This window comes from Chaetodon trifascialis, chromosome 14 (genome assembly GCF_039877785.1).
Source record: "Chaetodon trifascialis isolate fChaTrf1 chromosome 14, fChaTrf1.hap1, whole genome shotgun sequence".
Lineage (NCBI taxonomy): Eukaryota > Metazoa > Chordata > Actinopteri > Chaetodontiformes > Chaetodontidae > Chaetodon > Chaetodon trifascialis.
The window spans coordinates 6,424,327-6,441,464 of NC_092069.1; the positions used below are offsets into that span (position 1 = coordinate 6,424,327).

The 17,138-nt window shown below is 41.3% G+C and overlaps 2 protein-coding genes across 2 annotated transcripts; both read right to left on the reverse strand.

Moving 5' to 3' along the window:
• Positions 1–836: 836 nt before the first annotated feature.
• On the reverse strand, positions 837–2,382 carry kcnf1b (potassium voltage-gated channel, subfamily F, member 1b). The gene has a single exon (XM_070979531.1). It carries the CDS (start codon positions 2,285–2,287, stop codon positions 938–940), a length of 1,350 nt encoding a protein of 449 aa, XP_070835632.1. The 5' UTR covers positions 2,288–2,382; the 3' UTR covers positions 837–937.
• A 2,131-nt stretch (positions 2,383–4,513) lies between these two features.
• Positions 4,514–15,831, reverse strand: LOC139342468 (V-type proton ATPase subunit C 1-B-like). Its single transcript, XM_070979583.1, has 12 exons — positions 15,703–15,831; positions 15,074–15,141; positions 14,459–14,544; positions 13,730–13,824; positions 12,885–12,976; positions 12,705–12,800; positions 12,535–12,603; positions 7,532–7,624; positions 7,353–7,440; positions 7,164–7,261; positions 6,916–7,045; positions 4,514–4,621 (listed from the first exon to the last, which is right to left on the reverse strand). The coding sequence occupies exons 1-12, from the start codon at positions 15,829–15,831 to the stop codon at positions 4,532–4,534; spliced, it is 1,134 nt and encodes a 377-aa protein (XP_070835684.1). The 3' UTR covers positions 4,514–4,531.
• Between the last annotated feature and the right edge of the window lie 1,307 nt (positions 15,832–17,138).

The window sequence follows — 17,138 nt, forward strand, 5'->3', positions numbered from 1 at the left end:
GCTTGATTTTCTGTTAGTTCACACCATCATTTCACTGTCTGTCCCATTGGGACAGTCACATGTGCCCACTGGCCAGCGGGGTCAGACACGCACAGGCACATCAGTTTGACAGCTGTCTTAAAGCAAAATATTCCTCCACAATCAGCTGTAATCTCATTAAAAGAGACAAATCACAGCTGTAGTCTGAGGCCTGCAATTTAACATTCACTTTTAGCCATATTTCAGTTTATGTAATTTTCCATTTGAAGGCATTCCTTAAAATGATAGAAGCTATAAATCTGCCATGTTGATCATAACCTAGTCTCAATTTGATACATTGCCACAAAAATCATTGAAACCTGATTACATTACATAATAACTTGTTTAAATTTGATTTGCACTGTCCTCTAAACGAAATTCTAGTTTTTATTATTACTATTATTTATTATTATTATTATTATTATTATTATTATTATTATTATTATTATTATTACTATGGAAATTTGGACTCGAGTATCTAAGGTGTCCAGCAGGTTAGAGGTGATGCTTTAATGATTCTTTTTGTACAAATGTAGGCATATGTACGAGTCTTTTTTCATGCACAACTTTTAATTAGCTACAGCCTTCACAATAACGAAGTTATGGCGGCACCGTGGAATAAGCAGCAGGTGTCAGAGTCAAAGCAGCGACAGAAACCAGAGCAGCTGACAGCATCTCTGCTATGGAGCTATGCACGGGTATGAAGCATGAGCATGGAGCTGTCCCAGTGTGTCCACAAATGTCCTGACATACTGGATTTTGTAAATTAACTTTTGATTTTTTTTTTTATTTTTTTTTTATTGTTTTTTGTTGCATTAGATTTGGACAAGTGGCTGTTTGGTTTTCACATGTACTTCAGGAGTGACACTGCTCTTATGATTCAGTCTGAGTAAAATGTCTTGGGAAAGTCATTACTTGTTCAAACTGTCGGTGCGTCCACAGTCTCATCGTAATTCCTGCTTTTCCGGCGCGCCTCCCTGCCAGACTTCAGCTCCATCAGCTCCACTTCGTGCTTCGCGGCCGTCTCCAATACTTTCTGTTTATTGTAGAAGACCACAAAGTTATTTATGATGGGGTGGATGGGCAAGGCGATGGCTATGACCCCACACAGAAAGCTCACGGCTGCGTTGCACTTGCCGAGCGTGGTTTTGGGGTAGATGTCTCCGTAGCCCACCGTGGTCATGGTGATGATGGCCCACCAGAAAGACTGCGGGATGCTCCTGAAGAGGGTCTCCGGGTGGCTTTGCTCCATGGTGTAGGCCAGCGCTGAGAACACGAAGATCCCCACGCCCATGTACATGAGGAGCAATCCCAGCTCTTTGAGACTCCTCTTGAGCGCGTAGGTCAGGGTTTGCAGCCCCGAGGAGTGGCGCGCCAGCTTGAAAATACGCGCGATGCGCATGATGCGGAGCGCCTGGACAGCCTGTTGAGCGTTAGCCAGCTCCATCATGGATGTAGTGCCGAGGTAGGTGAGAGACAGGACCACGTAAAAAGGCATGATAGCCAAGAAGTCTATGACGTTCATGAAGGAGAGCGCGAAGTGCAGCTTGTTCGGAGAGGAGGCGAGACGCAGCAGGTACTCCGCGGTAAACCATAACATGCAGACGGTCTCGATCATCTCCAGGGTCGGATGCTCCACCAGCTTCCCCTCGGCGTCCGTCACCTGAAACTCCGGGATGGTCCCCACGCACATCACCACTGCCGAGACCAGGACAGAGAGAAAGGATGCGATGGCGATGATGCGCGCCGGCAGGGAGGAACCCGGCTTCTCCATCAGTTTCCACAGGAACCTCTGGCACTGCTGGGTGCGCGTAATGCACTGATCCACCTCCAGATCCTCCAGAATGACTTTTACTTTGCTTGCAATCTCATTCAACTCCTCCTCCTTCTCACCTAGGTAACTTTTGCAGCATTCATCTAAAACACCTTGGTCTATTTTCCAGAACTCCATCTCCTTGATGAAACAGATGGGGCAAATGCCGCGTTTGATGTGGATTTCATCGAAGTAGTAAACATCGATGATGCACTTGAAGACATCGGGATCTCGGTCAAAGTAAAACTCTTTTCTCCCCGGATCGAAGTCATCGCAAAGAGACGAGATAACTTCAGAATTCTGAGTGGAGCAATTCAACAACTCCGCCAGTCTGCTCTCCGGATAGCGGTTCAAAACATCCCCGAAAAGCACCACTCGGACCCCGCCAATGTTCACAGCAATCTCGCCTTCTGCGCACAAACCAGTTCTGTAATTTGGCTTCGGAATTGTCCACATTTTACGCAATGTTGGAATAAATCAATGTTTGTCCTGAAATGTAAAATGAAAGCGTACTAGCCAGAAGTAATGTCCATTATGTCTGCGCTAAATGTTCCCTCTCAAGACTGTTTCATGCACTGAATGGCACAGCTTGAGCGGCCAGCTTTGCCTAACACTTCCCACCTCTCTCTCTCTCTCTCTCTCTCTCTCACACACACACACACACACACACACACACACACACACACACACACACACACACACACACACACACGCACACACACACACACACACACACACACACACACACACACACACACACACACACACATACAAGCACTTGCAGGTCTTTCTCCTCGTGTTTTTCCAGTCCAATATGTAGCTTGTGCGGCTGTAAGGAATCTGTAATTCAAACTTAAAGGCTTTTGGACTGTCCAGTGCTGCAGATACCTGAAGGGAATCTTCCAGTGTCAAACTTACAGATTGGTGGAATATCATTTCTGATGTTAGAGATAAATGGTGTGAACACAGATGCTGCACAGAAGTGCAGATAGTGCTCTCTCTGGTGATCATGGACTGTATAGCATTCAGTGGGGGGGAGTAACAGTATATTTACTCAAATAGCCTATTTGATTACTATTTTGTAGCACGGGTACTTTGACTATTTCTATTATGTGCTACTTAAGACTTCCACTATATTTAACAGGAAAGCAACATACATTTTAGACAGCTGAAAGTACGGCTTAGTTTTAAGATTTTACATTTTTTACAAGAGACCACGCAGTTGGGGCCAGACGTCATGTGTTGGATGTTTATGAGCTGTTAGCAGTTACACCAAAGAGACTTTTGTTTTCAGGCCCACATGGAAAAACTCTGCAATCATGAAAAAATGTTCACAAACACAAGCAAATTGTGTGTTTTCTTCTTTCCTACTTCATTAATCATCTCACAGCCCCTCAGAGATATTGGAGGGGGCCCAAAGCCCAGGTCAGGAACCACTGGACTAAACTATATAATATAATAGTTCAAAGAGTACTTCACTGAGTTAACATTACACTTCTGTGTTATTGTCACTTCCATAATGGACAGTTTAAAAAAATTGATGCAACAGAATCAGAAGAATTGTCTTTTTATTTCATACATTCTTTGTCCTTGTCAAAACCTGGTGCCTTCTTTACCCACAATGCAACTTGACTGCTGACATTCAGGTGTGTTATGCTAGGAGTGGCTAATGTAACCTGGAGCCTCAAGCAGCTGAGAAGATAACTTCATTCTAACTCCACATCCTTATTCTTTCATTCTTTCTTTCCACTTTTTGCAAGAAGTTGTAGTCTTCAGCCTTAGCCTGGACTCAGGTGACATCACTTGAGGCAATTTATCAGACTTCATAGAATGGTGCCACAAAAGACTTTATGTAACTTATTTCCAAATGTGCAGTAGTAGTTACTCCCCAAGGAGTAGGCTATTTTGATGTGTAAGATTGGTGAGATCCCCTTTAAAAGTTGCTCTAGCTTCACCATCTGCAACATTAACATGCTACTTACTCACTGATTCATCAATATAAACATTTTGATAATATATTACATATGTCAAAGGGACCGTTTTTCTGTAGGCCTACTGGTTGATTTGGTTCATCTGTGGTTACTGGCGGTAATCACAGGTGCAGGAATCATGCACCATCCATTACATTTCAAAACATTATGAGCAAATATGTGTTCAAGGAAGAGTGATTCATGACAGTCCTGCGTCGTGATGTGATTTCCGTACAGAATGTACTGTATGATCCAATCCAAACATTGACTATTGAACAATGTGCGATCATACATGAAGAAAGACACTTTATTGCACTGTGATGGCTCGAAGATTTCTTGGTAGACCAGGCTTACTTAAAATGCTTGAAGCTGTACACTGCTATTAACAGTACATGTTCTTTCAAAATAAAACAATAAGCAAATATTTTGAGCTATTAAACATATCTAAATGGTTCCACAGTTGCATATGCAGCACATCACAAAGTGTAGTCCATGTGCAGCTGACACTGTGGTGAGTCCACGTTATTTACATTGCTGCCCAAGGGAAGCTTTTCTCACTCAAGAGAAATGTTGAAAACCATGATATTCAAAGACATGTGCTTCACGAGATGTGTTTCATTTTTAGAGTTGAGGGCCTTTTTGTTCTTGGCTCCGACTGGTTTGGAACCATCCGCCACATGAGTGGCAGAGCCCTCATTGCTTGGTGCCGCTTGGTTCTCTTTGCTGACCGCTAGCTGATCTCCAGCAGAGTGGTGTTGACTTGGAAGCAGATGTAGGAGAAGTACTCTTGCTGACCGAGTCCTGGGATGTCACTGCTTACCTGCTTGGCAGAGGCAGATGGAAAAAGACAGAAAACAGAGTGTCACACACACCTCGTACAGGTTAAAACCAATCATTGTACTGCAAGAGTGCTTTGCACCTTTCAAAGCTCTTTCTTCAGAAGTTCTGTTTTCAGTTATGCACCGACTTCCAGTAAATTTTCAAAATGATTTTAAAATTTAATGCTCCTGGCATCCCAATATCTCTCCGACATACTTGTGAGCTTTGAACCAGCTAGACTGCTCTAATCATCTACAGCAGATGTTTATTCCCTGGATCTCCATGAGAACTGTGAAACTGCCTCTACCGTGGAACATCCAGTCATGTTCTCACTTTTTAATGGTTTTAATTTACATGTATTACTTATATGTTTGTTTTAATTGGGTTTATTTATGTATAGTGTTTTACTGTTTGCATTGTATGTCCACCTGGAATGAAATGTGTCATATAGATAAAGCTTTGCTTACTTGCTTACCTTGGTCTTATTTGCGTGCAGTACATGCAGCACCCTAACACAAATTGACACAATTTCATCTTTCTCACTGCGGTCTGGCAAGGCCATGGATGAATTTGCATGTGACAGATGTCATTTCAAGTAGGCTGGACGGCAGATGGTTGATGGTGCTCTCCTTCGCTCAGACATCAACATGAAATCTAACTGAACAAATTCTCTTACTTACTTACTTATTTACTTACTTACTGGCTGCAGTTGGTCTTTTGAAACTCATAAACATGGGAACTGTTCCGGAGGCATTGCTAAATTCTTTTCATCAGTTTGTCTCTGAATAGAATTGATGTCAAAGTCCTGTATTTTGAAACTGACGGCTTCAATATGTTTTAACCTTTTGAACACTGAGGTAAGCAACAAGCTAAATGAAAAAGCTTCGGTGAACTATAGGCAGTTGTGAAAGACGTATTCATAACCTTTCAGTAGAAGTATCAATATCACGCCTAAAAAAATCCCCATTACAATCAAAAGCCCTGCATTTAGAATGTTACTTAAAGGTCACATACATTTTTCTATATTAACAATGGATGAAATGACTACATACAATGTGAAAGCAGTTGCTTGAAGTGATAACCTCACAAAGAATAATCAAAACTCTGCATTTCCCCTCAGCTCAACAGCAGTCAGCTCATTATTGCTTCGGTTCACTGTCAACACTCAACACTTCAAATTGGTTTTAACACTCAGCAGGTAGTGTTTTAAGAGTCTTGAATAGACACAATATGTCAGGCAGCAAACAGCAGATAAAGTCAGCGGCCAGCTGTGGACATAGGGGCACCTAAAGAGCCAGATATTCCCATGAGGAGTCAGTGATGACTGAAATGGAGATTAAAGGTGAGTTTGACAGAAAGAGGCCTTAAGATGAATGCTGATGTAGCTCTGTGTGTGCTGGAAATATGTTGTGTGAACTGTTTGCTAACGCATTCACCAGAGCAAATTTCTAAGGTGATAGTGTGTCAGTGTTTACAACTCATTGTGCTGCCCCCAGGTGGCCATAAAATCTAAACTAACTAACTATTCATTGTTACTCACTTACTGTATTGAGGTCTAACAAAGCAAAACAAGGCCTCATTTTTTCATGTTTTGAAATCTATATGTTTACATCCATATTCACTTGCTAACAGTCCTTATGTTCCCTGCCTTTGATGTAGACTATGAGGTGGAGCGGTAGTCCACCAATCCCTGGCCCCTGTGGTCTACAGATTCGGTTCCGCTACAGTGTGTATGTGTGAACGATTATTATGAAGCAACTGATACCTGCATATCTAATGTATGGGAATGCTGGCTTGTGATGTGTAGCTTCAAATGGTCAGTAAAACTAGAACAACGCTATGTGAATGCATTCCATTAACCAGTTATCTTGGTGCATTGCCACTGCCTGTAGATCACTGGGATAGTTTGAAACCATTATGTGTATTGTGTCGTCCGTGCATGTGCATCATTGTGCTCAAAACTCATAAAAAAATTCTGCATAGCAGACTACAGGTCGAAAATTCTACAGGGTACATTTGAGTAAAAATAATGAAGTATTATCTGCTAATGTATTAAAGTAAAAGTACTCATAATTAAGCAGACTGCACCCTGTCAGTGTTATACTAATATACCATATATCATATTATCATAAGATAGTTAGTGGACATGAAGTTGAGATTGATTAATCTAAGGTCCTGAGGTCAAGAGTAAACGTCCATGTTCAAGAATATGTTGTAAGTGTCTTCATTCATTTTCTCCTGTGCTTTAGATGAAATACGACATAATCATAAGTGAGAGTGGACCTGGCCTCTTACATCTGTCTTGCCGGCAGTGGCAGTGGGGTCTAGATGCATGAAGAGCGAGGAGAGTTTTTCTCTCAGCTTCTTTGAACGCTTCCTGTCCGTCTGCAGCAGAAGAGCCTGATAGTTGACTGGTAATCCATACCTAGCGGGAGACATCATTATGAGTCTATACATATACAAAGAGAAAATGAGTCATCACAGCAAAGTAAATGACGTGTCATTTTTCATTAATGTTGAAAGAAAATGTTATCAGCACTGACCTTAGAACAGATTCTACAAACACTCTCAATGCTTTCAAATGAATCCAGGCAACAAACACCTCACTGAAATTCACCTTCAGCCAGCACACAAAGATTCCCTGTGGAGGAGACATGGACATTTATAATATACTATGGCACATACACAAATCCAAAACACTCTACAGTGAGCATACATGATATTTGACTTACATATTGTTCCTTCTTGTTAACGCTGAGCTGCTTCATCTCTTGATGCCTCTTTTCCTCCAGATCAAAGCTGTACTCGCGCACGGTGAACCTGTGTGGATCATAGGCTACACTATGGTAATTGACACAGACAACAGAGCTCTAAATTGATGGGGTATTTTCTGGCAATCCGCCCTGCTTACTTGCTCTCCTGGGCTTTGGCTTTGAATTCACACACAGCTCGTTTGAAAAGTGTAACTGAGAAGACACCTCCCTCTCCATCCTCATACAGCATCCTGATGGTCGGACACAGTAACAATAGAAAATTAGAGGGACAGATGACAACATGTAGCAACAGGTCAACCTTAAAGACATGAAAGAGAAAACAGTCAACAGTTATGCCAGTGAAAGCTGGGTCATACTGACATACTGTGATACCGCATTGTGATGGTAGACTTGATATCATGTTTTGTGAAGTTTTAATGGTTTGTGCTAATTGTTAAATGGAGGATCGTCATATTACTATTAAAGGACCAGTGTGTAGGATTTAGTGGCATCTAGTGGTGAGGCTGCAGCTTGCAACCAACTGAATACCCCTGGCCTCACACTGCCCTACAGTGGCTGCTAAGAACATGAACAATGCAAAAGACCCTCCCTGGAGCCAGTGTTTGGTTTGCCACTGTAGAAACATGGAGGTCCACCATGTTGGATCGTGTGGAAGAGGACCGTCACCTTCTGAAAGGTATAAAGGATTTGTTTTAAGGTAACAAATACACAATTATTCTTATTTTCAGGTGATAAAAGACTAACGAAAACATAATTATGTTTATTATATTCATTCTCTGCCAACAGATCCCCCTAAATCCTACACACTGGTTCTTAATAAATATTTTTAGCTGCTGGTGTATACCTGTATTTTAATTCCAATTGAAATTTTTGTTTTATGGTGGGGGGCTTAAGCAGCTCCTTCAGAAACAGACTGCTGCATCCAGTGTTTAAGAAGGAACATTACCGCAGGTCCTTCATTCAACAGCTGTCAGACTCTTTAACTCCAGCATCATGTAATGTAGCACTGTGTTGATGTTGTTTCCCATTTCAACATTACAAACCTACTGTTTTTGCACTACTGTTAGTTATGCTAGTAAAGCTCACATTTATTATCTTGAGCAATTTTTTTAGTACAGAGACTTTTAGTACAAAGACTGTATTTATTATCCATCCACTCATGCAATTCAGTGTTCTTTTTTATGCAGCAGTGCCTCTAAAGTGCAATTCAACATTGGTAGATTATTATTATGAAAAATAGCAACTGTCTTTTTACAATCTGTACATACTGTACATATACATGGTTGATTGTTTTATTTTCTATCCTGTATCCTTTTTGTCTTTGATCCTTCTATGCTACTGTTTTGCCGGATGTTTAAAAACTTTGCTTGCTGTAACAACTTCATTTTCTTTCTGAAGTTTTATCTTATCTGTACATCTATACATGTGTTTCCAATTACCCAGGCTGGTTAGACCTCTAGTCATCAGCAGTCAAGCTATACTGCTAAATTTCATGAGGTCACCAAACTCAATGTACCATTAAAACGTTAATTATGTACAGTAACTCCAGATTCTGTGAATATAGGCATTGCTCTCTAAGAGCTGTTGCTATTGGATTAAAGGCAAAGCTGATGTGGTCAGTAGTCAGTGGTCAGTACCCACTGTGACACCAAGTTTTTCAGTCAAACATATATCAGTTCAGAACCTCATAAACATGAAGTGTAATAAGACAGGGAAGTGCTGCAGCTGTGCCGTGGATAACACCATGTAAACCCTGTGTGGAAAAAAAGGGGTCCTTGTAAGAGTACTGTAGAAGGGTGGCATGTTGATTATGTACTGTAATAGTTCCCAGCCAGCCCACTTGTCCAACACATAATCTTCTGTCTGGCATGTTTAAAACTGAGTGAGTTTGGGAGGACTCAGACATATTGTGCAGATAGAAATGGATAAAAGGGCACAGAGAAGCCCAAGACACCGTTTTGTACACGTCTGGCACTGTGGATAATAATAATAATAATAATAATAATAATAATAATAATAATAATAATAATAATAATAATAATAATAATAATCTTTCATACAGGAATTGCAGCTTAAAGTGTTTTACAACAAAGAAATCATTAACACCAAGTAAGTGCCTAACTTAGAAAAAAAAAAGAAAATGTATGCAAAATAAGATAAAACCCACTTGATAATGATAGTCAAATAAGACAGAATAAGGATGAAAATAAAAATAAGGACAATGCATAAAACCACAGAACAGAATACAAATAGATTACATAGAATGCATTAAATCAAGTAAAATGCAACAATGTAAAAGAAGTTCAGCAGAGCATAAGTGTGAGGAAAAGCACAAAAGTGTCAGACTTGTATCAGGAAGTCATGGCTAGTTAAAGGCTAAAGTGAAGAGATCGGTTTTTGGCTTTCTTTTAAAAATATTCAGTGAGCTGCTTCCCTGATATCTGTCCTGTGTTCCAGAGCTCTGGGGCGTAATGGACAAAGGCTGCATAACTGATTTTCTTTCAGCTGTTGCTGGAAATTTCCAATAAAGCAGCAGCAGATGATCACAGTGTTCTTGAAGGCAAATAGTGAACAAGGGATTGAGCAATGTATCTTGGTCATAGTCCATTGAAGTCTTTGTATACAAGAGGTGGACATTTAAATCAATTCTGAATGTTACATGAAGAGCAGTTAAAACTGGATAATGTGCTCTCTCCTCTTGGTTCTGGTTAATAGCTGAGCTGCAGAGTTATGAATGAGCTGAAGTCTTTCAGGATTTTTTTCTTAAATCAGTTTTTCAATGTCTTTTTGATTTAGAAATGGTCATATTTAAGTTATGATTCCAAGGTGGGAAAATGAAGTTTTTATCACATTGTTGCTTGCACTTGAGGCTTAGATCTGAATCTAGGATGACACCAGGATTTGTAGCCTCAGAATTAATCCAGGGGGTTAATTTCCCCAGATTACTAAACAGCATTTCTCCTTTAGTTTTAGGGCCATCTAGTGGGATTTCAGTTTTGTCCTCATCTAACTTCAATAAATTATTGCTCATCCATTTATTTAATGACAAAAGACAGTCAGTAATGGAGCCTATAGCTGCAGCACCCTTTGGTTCAGCACAGATGTACAGTTGTGTGTCATCTGCATAACTATGGAAACATACATTGTGCTCTCTAATGATGTCACCCAGTGGCAGCATGTGTAGAGAGAACAGTAATGGACCAAGGCAGCTCCCTTGTGCAACCCCAAAACAGATGTCATGCTTCTCAGACACATGACGGCTCCTTCATGCAGGTGAACTGTGGTGCTTTGAAGGAGTCCAAACAGCCTTTCAGCGGACATGAGACCACCCACCAGCTCCCACCTGATGAGAGGGGCAAGCTGAGACAGCCACATATTTCTCTGCATCATAATCTGCCACACCATAATCCTGGATGCAGCCACTGTTGTTGCTGTTACAGAATAATAGTCCTCCCAATGTCTTTTGTTAGATCCAGAGACAGAGCTCTGGGTTTAGTGGCCATAGCAGAGACAGCTGAGGACAACAGCGTTATGTTGTTCTAAGCTGCAGCTTTCTGAACGGCACACTGGTGTGGACAGTGAGGAAGGTCTCCCTGGGAATCAGTACGGTAGCTCAGCTCTGCTTTGATGGTGGGGCACAGGGAAAACCATTTCTGTGTCTTGTGAATGTTGGTGAAAAGCTTGTGCCTGGAAACCAGCCTTTTGGTGTTCCAGGCTAAGACAACACAGCCTCCCTGAAGGACTGGAGCTCTGTGAAGTGAGGCCACAGTGGAGGACATTTGGCTGGTGGCTCCTTATTATAAATGTCCCCGTCTGAGAGGCCACACGCAGGTTCAGGTTGTTCTGCCAGCATTGCAATGCCACTCAGATCTGCAGTTTCCTGGCAAGCCCTGGAAGTCTGGGAAGTTGTTTGTGAAGAGAGTGGCCATGGTCAGGCCTGCATCCATCACTACCGCCCCGCACCTGGAGTACCATGAAGGCATCTAGTCACGGCTGGAGCTCCTCCACAGGCAGGTTTGCACAGCACTGACAGGTGGTCTGTAGAGTAAGCACTAGCCCTGCGTGTTGTAAGTGTTGTCGTTCAAAATATGTCTTATCTCGAACATAACCTGTTCCAAAGTAGGTTAGGTGGTAGTCCCGGTAAGAAGTGAACCACAGTCCTAACCCTGAAAACCCAGAGTTAAACCTGAAGTTAACTCACTAACCCAAATCCTGCATCATTACACATTCCTCAGGACAGTGCTGAGAAAAGGCCCATTCAAGCAAGGCATTAAAAGTGGTCATGCCCTCCAGAATTGCCACTTAAACTGATGGTGTGGTCACCTTGTCTCTTTTACTGTAGATGCCAGCACTACGTCTGGTTGTTCATTATTGTATAGGCATCAGTGAGGAGTAAAGTTATTCTCATCTTCACTGACACTAACCACTATTTCCTTTCATCCACAACACAGAGTCTAATCTGTGATGTCATGTGCACTTTTTAGTTTTGGTGTGGTCTTGTTGTGAGTCTACAAAGCACTTTTAGAGGTACAAGGTATTCTTACTCTTCACTATACGCTTCAAGTTCTGGAATGGTGTCAGAAAGCATTCAAATATTCAAAACTTCAAATGAATACTTGTTTTTTTCCTTTGAAGAAAAAGACATTCCTTCCGTGCTACTGATCCAGGCCATGTGGACTCTTACTTTCTGCTAGTAATGGAACACCAGTGGCTAGATTACGTTAGATTTAGACTTAGACTTCATCGTGCCAGAGGAGATTTGTTTTCACAGTCAGTTCAACACAGAAACACACAGATATAAACACAAAAGCATATAGTTGAAGACAATACATAGAGTCTCCATAAATACATATATCCCAGTACACAACATTGTCAGTGAGGCAGTTTGTTCAATGCTGCAGTGGCAGAGGTGACAAAACTACAGTGAGTCCAGTATATATAATATATAATATATATATAATATATATATATATATTTCTGTATAAGTTTTTGACCTATTCGACTGTGTTCCCTCGGGTTGCAGTCGGGTTATTTAGCCTGACCTTTTGAATGCTGAGAACAGGTATTTGGAGTTTGCGCTTGCCCTTGGATTAAGTGGGATGGCTTGTCTTACAGCTGAGGGTGCTTGAGGACAGCTCACCTGCTGGACCGTGGAACCACAAACTGTGACAAGGTTTCATAGGTCCTCTCCCACTGCAAGTAGCTCCCTCTGTGACGAGAAACACATTTACACATAAAGAACAACACATGAATATGCATACACAAACACTCATGTTATATGTCATAGCATAAACTGCACGTGTCACCGACCTGGTCACTATTACTAGTAGAGTGGTGAGGTACTCTGAGACCACCAGGTCTTCCTTCCTTACAATGTCATTCAGACTGCGAGTTTGCAAAGTCCCACTGGAAACACAGATATTCCAGTTCAACATTTCATAGTTAATATAATCATGTATTCTTTCTTGATTTCTTACTGAGGTCACTCACTGTAGTTTGTGCTCAAGGCTTTGCAAGCTTGTTTTCACACTGTTGTACGCTGCAGCTCGGGATTTTAATTCCGTCTCCATCTGGGAAACTTCCTGGCACACATGCAGGTGTTAACATGTAAGCATCAAAACTGGCCTGAGATAAGAGCTCATGAACTGAATATTCTTAATAACATGATAATTAAGTATCTATGCAGCTTGCATGCATATACAAGATAAAGGATATTGGAAAGATAATTTGATTTCAAACTCAATTTAAAATGCTTATGGATCTGGAAGGAGCTTTCCAGATTGTGAAAAACCAACCCACATGATGTCATCAGGGTTATCTCAACTTGTGCTTGGAGACTAAAAGTCTATAACAGAAATCCTGTGTTACAAACTGAGGGTGTGGAGTCACAGAGGGAGCTACTTGCAGTGAGAGAGGAGCTATGTCGGTGTTTATCAGGCAAAGAGGGTTGAACGAAAGGTGCTGTTGCACTCTGGGAAATGTAGGAAGCAGAATGCGTCTGTACATCCTCCCACTGAACAAAAATGAAGTCAAGATATCCCATAATATCCCCTGCCTATCCTGCACTGGTGGCATAATTTGGAACCAGAATCTATGCAGCATTGACTGAGGGATGGAGCCATGGTGTCAGAATCTCACCCACACGTCTGCCCAACTCAATGGCCGTTTAAATCCCTCTTTTACAGCCTCACTCAGAAATACTGTGCGTCGCAATACTTTCCTTTGTCTCCCATTTTTGCACAAAGAGCAATAACAAATTGCTGGAGAATATCTTTAAGGTAATTAGGACTATAACAATTCTGCTCACATTTATCCTTATTTTCACTGGTTTTTACCTTGCTGATGATGTCTGCCAGGCTGGAGAGAGGCAGGGCCGTGGGGTACTTGGCTTTGTCCCACTGAAACTTGGTCACATAGCTCATTAGGTCCACTGAGAAACACACACGAAGAAGACACGGCCTGACTAAAAACCACAAATTGTATAATTGTACACACCACCACACAGTGGAATACGAGTGTAATGCAGACAACATGAGAGCAAAAGTAGCGTAGCAATGCCTCATATAAGGAGTCACACAGCATTGCACTCCAGTTCAAAGAGGAAATTGCCAGCAAATAAAATACCCTTCAGAGACTTGAGGTAAGCTTTCAGGGGCGACAGGACAGCTTTCTGATTCCTGGCGTGGTCTGGTGGTAGAGAGTGATCACAGACAGAGGTTAGGCTGGTTTGCGTTGGGGAGCTGTTGATCTGTCCCAAATACAAGGTCAAGCGATCAGTGTAGGCGGTGTGCTCTCTGAACGCGAGCGTGTGTGTGTGTGTGTGTGTGTGTGTGTGTGTGTGTGTGTGTGTGTGTGTGGTTTAAGTAGCTATTAGTCTCATTTGCAATGTGCATGTAGCCTGGGGCTTCTATGCACTTACTTAATGAGTTTCTATACAATGTAATTAACACCCTCAGCATGTATGTGTGTGTGTGTGTGTGTGTGTGTGTGTGTGTGTGTGTGTGTATGTGTGTGTGTGTGTGTGTGTGTGTGTGTGTGTGTGTGTGTGTGTGTGTGTGACTCACCTCCATTGGCTAAGGCTTTTTCCAGCACTTTGTCACTGGACTGCTCCATCACCTCCCTCATACACTGATACATTTTTTTAATCACACTGACCAGGCAACAGGGAAAAATATCATTATCACAAAGGTGCGTTGACTTAGTTTATTCTTACATCTTACAAATTTATTAGCTGCCATTTTTATCATTTAAAACAGTTTTCCTGGAAATCTGTATTAATGTGGAACAGGGGACTTCATTTATTCAAGCAAAGCCCTGCAGCTGAAGAGAAATTCAGAAAACAGTGGCTCGAACTAAATAAAACTAGAGTCTGGACTAAATTACAAAACAAAATCTGTCGAGTTTGATCCCTGAGGCCACATTTTGATGTCGCAAATAGGCTTTAACAACCACATTTACACTGTCAGCTCTGATACACCAACAATGAATTTAAAATCAGGAGGGAAGCTGCTCCTGACCATCAATTAATCATGGTGCAACCTGCACACAAGCTCTGGGTTACAGGGGCAAAGCTGCACATTAAGCTCCTCACATGCAATGACCAGTGAGACAGACAGGTTTCGATGTGCGTCAACCAAGCACGGGCAACAGATTCATTCATCATACTTGGAGTTTTTCACCTTTCAGTCAGTGTGTCGAGCTTGGAGAGGTCATCCGACACGCTGAGCAGACTGTCCAGTATTCCCACCTGAGGTCACAGCATAGACAGCACAGTTAGTGTGACTGTGGCTAATGTATCCTCCATTTGACATTATACTGAACCCAAATCCTCAAACACAGCCAACAGTTCTGCTCGTGTTATGATTTGTGAATTTACTGGCTTTTAAGATTCAGAGACATCCACATCTCACATTCAATACACCATTTAAAGGCTTTTTATGTCTGAACTCTAAAGAGAACTGGAAAACCTGCTGCTAAGATGTGACTCCGGCCAGCCAAGGTGAACATTGATCACGTTGAGTGAAATGGGTCAGATGGAAATTTTGCCTCAAACTGTAGAAAGCAACCTGAGCCTTTATCCCTTCACCAGAGAAGGATACCAAACACCATCACCCTCCTCAACCACACTCTACTGTACCGGGACACACACAGAGCTAACAGACACATACAGTTCTTCTCACTCTTTGTTTTGACAGTGCTGTTCTCACAGGTCAGGTCAGGAAGAAAGACTCTTCCATATTTGTGTATATTTAGTCTGTGTACTTTACTTTGCTCTGTTCACTGGGGTAGATGATATATGCAACCTCACCTTGAGCTCTGGAATGGAGAACTTGCAGCAGGAGGCCAGGTTGGTTTTGGCAATGGTGTGCTTGAGTTTTTCTACACTGGTTAAACTGGTCTTGTCCAGAGGGACAGAAATCAACCACAAGTCTGTCATGACTCCCAGTGCTTCACATGGAGACCTCCAGTCTAAATCCTCCAAACCAGAATAAGCTTTGGCACTGTGATCCTGGGCAAACAAACATAGTAAGATTAATTAAATTGTCAAAGGCATACTCCAATTAGGCTTTCATGTTGAGCTTTGGAAAATTACATTAAGCTTCATGATTATATTTTTCTAGTTCGTTGAGTGTCCTGTTACGATATTGACTGTTTCCCTTGGCTATGACTACAAACTAAATTAAAGAATAAATAAAAGAAACTAAGAAATGAGAAGAAATAACCTTCCAAAGCAGGGATCCTTACCGTCAGGTTATCTTCATGTCTGTCCTGTGTCAGTCCTATTGTGAGTGTTGGGAAAGTCTGAGCAGCAGCTCCACCTGAGCCTGACTGACTGACTGACTGACTGACTGACAGCCCACTGTCTTCCAGGATCACAGGCAGCTGTTACATCACTCCAGGTGCTTTGAGCAAGTGCATGCTGTATGGAGTCAGATAAGTCTCAGTATTAATGAATCCACACAAGGATTCTCAAATAGTAGATAAATGACTCACTCAACATAAATATTTCTCTTTGCACACAAAGTGTGTTATTGTTGCATACACGTGTAAAACAAATCCACAAATATCAATAAAAGGTTCACAAATGTATTTCTGATGCACCCTAACCCATAAATATCCCTTGTTTTAAATAAATGTAATAGTAATCAACAAAAAAATATATATTTAAAAGTATTTGAAATTTTTATCAGAAGATATCTGGAGTTGTTGTTGGTTTTTTGAGACTCCCCATTAAATGATAACCTCCAATCAATGCTTACCTAACTGTCTGAAACGGAAGTAGCCATCTGATTGGCTAGAGATGATTCCCTGTTAATTTCGTTTTATTAATACATTGTGATAATTTTAATAATATGGGTTTTACACATTTTTTGTTCCAATTAGACATGTGCAAGATCCCATAGTGAGAGCAGCTCTACTGAACTTGTTATTACATTGTCTGTCACTATGATTATAGACATGTTATAGGAACTAGAGACCTAAACAGCGACTGTTTGATCAAATGAAGACCAGAATGACACCATCAAGAGTCCATATTAATAAATACAATCTTGTAATTTTAAATATCCCTTTGTCCATTTAACAACGGCCAAGAGATGAAGTACACTTAAACATCTCGTCATTGGATATCATCTAATATTTCAAATGGGAGTTTGTATCTTGGAGGGGAAAAATCGCGCATCCATAAGGTAAGTTTCCAGTCGGACCTATTTCGGAAAACTTATCATCACTTCCTGTTTTTGC